The sequence below is a fragment of the Mastomys coucha genome, unplaced genomic scaffold, assembly GCF_008632895.1.
Source record: "Mastomys coucha isolate ucsf_1 unplaced genomic scaffold, UCSF_Mcou_1 pScaffold21, whole genome shotgun sequence".
NCBI lineage: Eukaryota > Metazoa > Chordata > Mammalia > Rodentia > Muridae > Mastomys > Mastomys coucha.
In genome coordinates this window covers 136,941,243-136,949,166 of record NW_022196904.1, presented here as the reverse complement: position 1 = coordinate 136,949,166, position 7,924 = coordinate 136,941,243, and the positions used below count along the sequence as shown (strand labels likewise).

General features: G+C 53.0%; 2 protein-coding genes across 11 annotated transcripts in view; one reads left to right on the top strand and one right to left on the bottom strand.

Moving 5' to 3' along the window:
- The window catches only part of Ovol1 (ovo like transcriptional repressor 1), an 11,682-nt gene extending 4,674 nt beyond the window's left edge, over positions 1-7,008 (top strand). Inside the window, exons 2-4 of the mRNA XM_031389320.1 lie at positions 3,375-3,592; positions 5,415-5,604; positions 5,860-7,008. Coding sequence (XP_031245180.1) covers positions 3,375-3,592; positions 5,415-5,604; positions 5,860-6,155 — 704 coding nt within the window. The 3' untranslated portion in view covers positions 6,156-7,008. The remainder of the gene's footprint in view (positions 1-3,374; positions 3,593-5,414; positions 5,605-5,859) is intronic.
- The window catches only part of LOC116103393 (ERC protein 2-like), a 39,373-nt gene continuing 38,205 nt past the window's right edge, over positions 6,757-7,924 (bottom strand). For 7 of the 10 annotated variants that reach the window (XM_031389303.1, XM_031389306.1, XM_031389302.1 and 4 more), the window contains one exon: positions 6,757-7,447. The gene's annotated coding sequence lies outside the window, so the exon portion shown is untranslated. Of the gene's footprint in view, positions 7,517-7,924 lie in introns of all 10 variants that reach the window. The other 3 variants (XM_031389305.1, XM_031389310.1, XM_031389308.1) reach the window with 2 other exon arrangements.

Below are 7,924 nucleotides of genomic sequence, written 5' to 3'. Positions count from 1 at the left end.
TGTAGACCAGGCTGGCCTTGAGCTCAGAAATCCACCTGTCTCTGCCTCCCAAGTGCTGGGATTAAAGGTGTTTGCTACCACTGCCTGGCTGGTTCTTACCTGTCTTAAGAGACACTGTCACCCAAGCTGCTAAGAGATTTGCCCAAGTATGGCTGTAGTAAGGCAGAAGCTGTCAAACTGTCCACAGAAAAGATGGTGAGGACAGTGTTCCAGGCTTATGGAGAAGTGGCAGCTTAGCTGTCATCAGTGTTTGTACCATTGTTCATTTTCAGCAGGCAACATTGGCAGGCAGGTGGAGCCTGACCTGTGCTGGCTGAGAGGGTGAAGGGATGATGCCACAGGATGTACAGCTGTCATCCCATCAGGGACAGGCCCCTTGTCGTCGTGAGAACCAAGAGTTCAGTCTCATTTCAGCACAGACACTGAATGAAATGAAGGCAGTGGGGGAAGGGGACAAATCCTGCCTGGAGAATGCTGGCATTAAATAGAAGGGCCACACAAGGCTGAGGGACAGGCCTGCCCTGGCGCTGTAGCATCCTGCAGGTCTGAGGGAGCTGAACATAGGGGACCCAGCCCCTCCAGACCAGTGTACAAGGCAGCCTACAGCAGACCTGCATTTAGGACACAGTTGGTCTACATGCACACTTCATGATTAGCTGGGGTCCCAAAAGTTCATGCATCCGCACATCAACTTAACTTGCTCTCCCTAGAAAGCTGGGGGTTCAGGCCTCATGGGCATCCCTGGCTTGAGGCCTTTTATGGGCTAACACTTGACAGTCTGCCCGATATTTGGGCCAGTGGCTGAAGGAAAGCCCTGTGTAGGGTGAAGTAGGAGATGGCCATTGGACAGGCTACCTTTTCAAATCTGGTCTGCTGCTCCAGGCCAGCTCTCTGGCATCTCCCAGGCAAAGGCAACAGGAAAGAATTTACCAGCCCCTGAGGGAGGAGGGAGAGGGCTAGCTGGGTTGTCCTTGCCACACTCTGCGGCTGTGGGCGGAGGCGATGAGTAGTAGCCACAGTGGTCACTGCTTTGCCGGAAACATCTAATTAGGAGACAGGAGCGCCAGCAACACCCAACCAGTTTTGCCTCCTGCCATTCAGTGATACTCAGGATAGGCGGATAGCACTCGAGTGAATACACCCTGTGCGTGCGGCCCTGGTAGGCACTCTTGTGGGGGTGGCAGGGAGACAGGTTTGGTGGGGTAGGTAAGTTGAGGCAAACATCCCCACCCTGGCAGACTTACCGGCCCTTTACTCCAGTAGACACATCATGGAGTGCCCAGCCAGCCAGATCTGTACTGTCTGCTGTCCTCCGCAGCCTTTCCAGGTTTGTGTGGAAGAACAAAGATGGGCAAGGGCTACTTCTCCACAGTGGATCCCTCAGACTCCTAACTCAGCCAAGTATGACAGTATGTCACCTCACAGGCTGTCACTCTGCTGATTCCATATCCAGGGCATGTGGCTGGGCTGGCTTTCAAAAGTCTCACCCATACCAACTCACGGACAGACTGAGGATGGAAGAGAGGTCCATTTTCTCTACTTGGGTTGAAAAGTGGAAATTGTCAGCTGGGCGTGGTGGTGCATGCCTTTAATCCCAGCACCTGGGAGGCAGAAGTAGCCAGATCTCTTGAGCTCAAGGCCAGCCTGGTCTACAAAGCAAGAGCAAGTCCAGAACATCCAGGGTTATTACACAGAGAAACCCTGTCTCATAAAACCAACCAACCAAACAAACAAACAACACAAAGAAAAAAGGAAAAGAAAAATGGAAACTGTTATCTAGTTTTGGATTTTCATCCAGGGTCTGCCTGGTGAGTGGGTATGAGAGCCACCACTATTCTGACCCCACTCCACTGGTCCCACTGCTGGGTGCCACACAGATCCCAGTATAGGCAGACCCTTCTCTGAAAGCTGGACTCAAAGCTTGAGGCAAGCACCAGTCAGCACCGCTCAGAGAGAGGTGGGATGCCAGCTCAGGTGCCAGACCAGGGTTAGGAGCTAGTGAATCAGCTCCTGGGATGAGGTGTCTCATTAAGGTCCCCCCACCCCCCAGACAGACGGACGCCAGCGCTAGAAGAACGGGTTCTGGGCGGCAGGCGGGCGCATTCTTCCTCTGTCAGACCTTTGTTGTGTTTTGAGGGGGCGAGAACTGGGCCTCTCCCGAAACTCAAGTCCTTTATCTTCCCCCACAGCCCTGGCAGTCCCCTAGAAAAGGTGAGGGCAATAGCCTGGGCCTGGGTCCCTACCCCACCCCCACCCCCACTGACATCTGTGGCTTGGTAGAGAGTATTCGGAGGGTCTAGCCTGAGGCTCTGAAATCCCAGTCTATCCCAGCTGGTTGAATTCATTCATCCTTTCTGGACTGGACCCCTCCTCTTGATTTTTCCTTCCGAAACTAGGAAACTTCCTAATTTATATGTTTTTAAGTACAGAGCTTAGGTTGTACTGACTAATTGGAAAATTATACTTGTCCCAGCTCTTTTGGCCTTGAGACTTAGTGCCTGTGTTTCTTTGCCTGTCCTATAAGGACTGGAGCTCAGGGTCCCAGCCCAGCCTGGCAGGCCTGGCCCGTTTAGTTCAGTTTAGTTCAAGGTGTTTGTTGAGGGGAGCGGCCTTGTCAAAGGGCTGCCAGGTATCGGTGATGCCACGGCACTGCCGGAGGGCGCCCAGCCTGACTGCCACAGTGAGCCAGTGAGCGGTCCTGCAGTGGGGGAGGGTTGTGTAAGTGCTGGGCAGGGCGCCCAGAGACTGTTACGAGCATCCACCTGCTGCTCCCTGACCTCCTCCCTCTCCACCCACCTGGCCTGTTTGCTGACAGAGTTGTGCCCAGCCTGAGCCAAGGAGTCCTGATGGGCTACGGTACAGTAGCGTGACTGACCAGGTCAGGGAAGGAAAGGCTAGGACCACCAACCCAAAAGCTCTGCCTACAGAAGAGGCCCAGAAGGGTCTAGACTGCCAAGAACCCTTCGAGGACTAGAATGAGTCTCAAGGAGTGTTCCCTGGCCAGGGCCTCCAGTGGTGCCCTTTGTCCCTAGAGTAAGGACATGCTGGAATCCAGGGCGACTGGCCCAGGTGGGGCAGGCGGACACTTCGTGCAAAATAATTGGCAGGGCAACTCAGTCCTCCCAGTTCCGCTAAGACAAGTTACTCAGGGGGCAGTGGCTCTTGGCTGGCGTCTCCTGTAATTACCTTAATGGGGCAGGAGGGAGGTGCAACATCTGATGGCCCAGGGGCCCGCCCTGCTCTGCCACATGCCTGCAACTGGAGGAAGGGAGGCAGCGCAGCAGATGCCAGGTTTTCCTTGCTTGGGAATCTTCCTGGAACCCTGATAGATCTTTTCTCCACCCACCCTCACCTAGCTGTTTTTCTCCCTCCAGTCAGCCTCGGCTTCTGCCCACCCCAGCCCTACCGAGAACCAGAGGCATCAGTGGCCGAGCCCCCTTCTTGCCCCCTGGCTTTGGACATGAGCCTTCGAGACTCCAGCTATAGTGTGGCTCCAGGGCCCTGCGTGGTAGCTCAGCTACCCTCTGAAGATGTGAGCCATCTGACAGATCCCCGGAGCAGAGACCAGGGCTTCCTACGAACCAAGATGAAGGTAATAACTTTCATACTGCCTTGAGGTCTAACCCACAGATAGGACACAGGAGGGGTGGATCTGAGTCCTGGATTTTGACTTTTGCCTAGACTCACTTAGTCGGAGCCCACGGAAGAAATGAGGAGATATGAGGTGACAGTGTTTAGCCCCTTAGAGTCTAGATCAGAGAGTGATCGAGTCTCTTTTCTAGCCACAAGAGACAAGAGGACTGAAGAAGAGCCACCCCTTTACATGAAGAGGCTAGAGCCAGGCCCGGCTGCATCTTGCAGAGTCCTATATGGGTGGCATGGAGCAAGAGGTCTGAATCAGTGGGGTAATTAGCATTCCTTAAAGCAGATGGCAGTGACCAGGCAGTGACCAGGGCAGGAGCAAGCCCTACCTGACCCTCAGCCATGCTCAGTAGCACCACGTGAGGTGGTTCAGACAGCCTGTTGTGGAGGACAGGAAGCAGTCAGCTGACCTGGCTGGGTCTACACTCCCACAAGCCCCAGGGCCTGGGAGCACCTGCCAGCCGAGATCTAGCGGAAGGGTGTTCCTCTAGGGCCATCCCTCATGACAAAAGACTAGCTATGGCTGGGAGGAGGGTGCTGTCCCTTCCCTTCATACCTGCAGAGAACAGGGGTGAATAATGGGGGGTGGAGGGAGGGACAGACTTACATAACGACGAAGACGAGCGGCTATGATGGGTCACTGCCACTAAGACTCTCCTGGCCTTTCAAGCTATACTCATCCTCCCTGCCCACCCGCCCTGCGCCCCTCAGACCTCAGACAGCTACAGAAAGCAGAACCCAGGACTGGACAGCACAGACAGACGATTAGGTCCTGATCCAAAGGATCTGAGCTGACAAGAGGCAGGGAATTCCCTAGAGTGCCAAAAGCAAGCGAGAAGGAAGGGCTCCCAAAGAAAGTGTGGTGTGACAGGTGCCCAGGGTCTCAGGCTGGTGGCAGGCCCCTGACAGGACCCAGGCAATCACTGGATGTGAACAGAGTTAAGGAAAAGGCCTCGCCACTTAGCCACACCTTTGTGGTCACACATAGACTGCTGCAGCAGCTACTCAAAACACTACTGGGTAATGTCACCAGTACTGGGATTGCTTCACTTGACCCAGACAAGGAGCAGGAGGGCGGTAGATATGGAGTAACCCCTGCAACGGGCAAGGGATCGTGGCGTCAGTCTTCCCATCATTGCATGAACTTGAAATTTTCCATAATTAAAAAAAAAAAATGATGGAGCTGGAGAGATGGCTCAACAGTCTTCCAGTCCTCTTCCAGAGGACCCAGGTTCAATTCCCAGCACCCACATAGCCCCTCTCAACTGTCTGTAACTCCAGTTCCAGGGGATAAGACACACCTTCTGGCCTCCATAGGCACTAGGCACTGGACAAGCATGTGGTACACAGACAGACATATGCAGGCAAAACACCCATAAACATAACATTTTTTTTTTTTTTTTTTACAAAAAGAAAGAAGAGTATTTCTAAGGCTGGTGATGTAGCTTAGTGGTTTGCATATACAAAGCCCTGAGTTCAACCCTCAGCCCCACACAGACCAGGCATGATGGCAGCTCCTGTAACCCCAGCACTTGGAAGGTAAAGGCAGGAGGATCAAACATTCAGGATGACAGCCTCAAAAGGGCGTTTTAGGAACCCAATAGGAAGTTGGACCAATAACCCAAAGTTCTTTGCAGCTTTTCTTGGCAGATGTCACAGGCCACGATGGTGGGCCTGCTTTTCTGTAGAGTGTTGTGGGATGCAAGGAGCTGATGTGCCAGGCTTTAGTCCAGATTTCTAGATAGATGCCACAATAATGTCTTCACTCACAGGTGACCTTGGGGGACAGTCCAAATGGAGACCTTTTTACCTGTCACATCTGCCAGAAGTCCTTCACCCACCAGCGCATGCTGAATCGACACATGAAGTGTCACAATGATGTCAAGAGGCACCTCTGCACTTACTGTGGGAAGGGTTTCAATGACACCTTTGACCTCAAGAGACATGTCCGAACCCACACTGGTAAGTAAAGTCTGTGGCCAGAGGGATGCCTCAGACCCTCCTGGGACCTGAAGGCACACCCTGGATCTGAGGGAAGAGTCCTGAAATCATAGACAAAGACTCTTTTGATTCAAGAGTCACTCAGGAAATTGGCATTTAACCAGTTTAGCCTTGGTCACTCTGCCAGTCAAGTGTCCTGACCTTTCTGTGTGTGGATGCTTCAGACAGGCTCCATAGTCTCTGTCAGGTCCTGATGCTGACCCCTGTTGTCTGCAGGTGTGCGGCCCTACAAGTGCAGTCTGTGTGACAAGGCCTTCACCCAGCGCTGCTCTCTGGAGTCTCACCTCAAGAAGATTCACGGGGTGCAGCAGAAGTACGCGTACAAGGAGCGCCGGGCCAAGCTCTATGTGTGTGAGGAGTGCGGCTGCACATCTGAGAGTCAGGAGGGCCATGTCCTGCACCTCAAGGAACGCCACCCCGACAGCCCACTGCTGCGCAAGACCTCCAAGAAGGTGGCTGTGGCTCTGCACAACACTGTCACCTCCCTGCTGCAGGGCAGCCCACATCTCTGAGCAGCACAGGCCCTGGGAAGGAACGGGTTCACTTCCCTGCTGCCACAGCCATTTGTCTTTCCTGCACCCTCTTGCTAGAACACCAGTGACCAGGACCCAGCTCTAACACCTCACTCCAGGCACACTTGCACAACTGGGCACTGACTTTGGCTCCATTGGAGGAGTCTGTCTTATAGGCAGAGCCCACTCTGAGCTTGGAACCATGGGTGCCTGTTTCCAGGCAGGAGTGAGGCCAAGCGAGTAAAAAGAGCTGTTTAGAGAGACAGGCCCTGTCTCCTTGCAGCGGAACTTTGCAGATGTGCTGAAGGGGACCCTGAGTACAAGATGGGCAATGGGTCCCCACGGAGAGTGGAATGGAAACACCAGCAAAGAGCACCCTGGCAAACAACTGCAGCGGTGGTGCTGGCAGCGGCCCTTGTGCCTGCAAGGCTAACTCAGGGTTCCAAGGGCTCTCTGCCCTTTCATCAGAGGCCCACATGTGAACAGCCATGTGCATGTTTGTGTATGGGTCACACGGCTCTGTGTGTGATTTCCTCGCGTGTGCATGTGCGCTTGCGGTCTTTCCGCACATCACCTTGTTCATAAGAAGCCAACCACAAGGTGCCAGGGAGGTTTTATTTCCTTTTTTTTTTTAAGATGACAAATGTACAGATATTAATATATTTTTGGTGCCCACAATAAGACTGTTTAGTAAGACTACAAGGGGGAGGAGCTGGCTTTTTCTCCACCCCATTGGTTCTATTTATCCTGGACATTTCAAACCTCTTCTGTGCCTTGGTTCTGGGGTGGTTATGCAGACCCACCCTGTTCTCTGAGATGTTTCATTAAAGACCTTCCTCCTGCTTTGCCCCAAGACGGACTGTTCTTCCTGTCTTTCTCCTGGACAGTGCCTCGCCTCTTTCTTCCCTCCCTGGCTCCTCATCCTTATGGGGGGGGGGCAGTTTTCCTGCTAAGCCTGATGACACCTGACTGTTTGGGTGTGGCCCAAGGCTGTGGGTGGGCCCTACTGATGCTCCTCGAGCAGATGGGATGGCGATTTGACACCAAGTCCACGTCCACGCCTGAAGTACTAAGGCAAGGGCAAGAAAAGGCTGGGCGTCTAGGTTTTTTTCTTCGCTGAGTCAAAAATTCTTGAGTAGCAGCAAAATTTGAGACAGAATAATAATCCACATACCAGAAACTTTGAGAGACTAATAAAACTTGTCTGTTGTCTTTCTTCTACTTCCCAAATGCCTTTGGACCAAGTGGCTCCTCTGGGGGGGGGTCTTTGTCCACTGGTGTGTCTGGTTATCCTGCTGAGACCAAAAAGGGGTTGTGGGTCAAAACGGTGTGTGTCTCAGGTATCCAAGGCTGCAGCCAACCTGCAGAGAATAAGAGACTAAGCACCAAGACATGCCTGGAACACGGCAGGCCGGGAAGCCCCTGAATGCCCAAGAGTCCCACCTCCCCTGCCTTATGGATGGAGTAGGTACACAGATGCAGGCTCCGACCCCAGCTGTGGGCTCACTCAAGAGAAGTCCTCCTAGACTATCTCTGAACTTAGTATGGGCCGATCTGAAGGGTTGTTTCATTTTAGCGTGTCTGGTTGCTGCACTCTGAATGTAAAAATCACCATGTCCGGAAGCACCGTGTTTACAGCTTTGTGTCTGTAAGCTCACTGCCAATCTGGGGCCATCATAAGCTTTGTGTTGTCTTGTCTTGTTTTATAAGCTCCTGTCTAACTAAGAAAGTTATTTCTGGGGTTTTGTTGTTTGTGTTTTCCTCTTGGA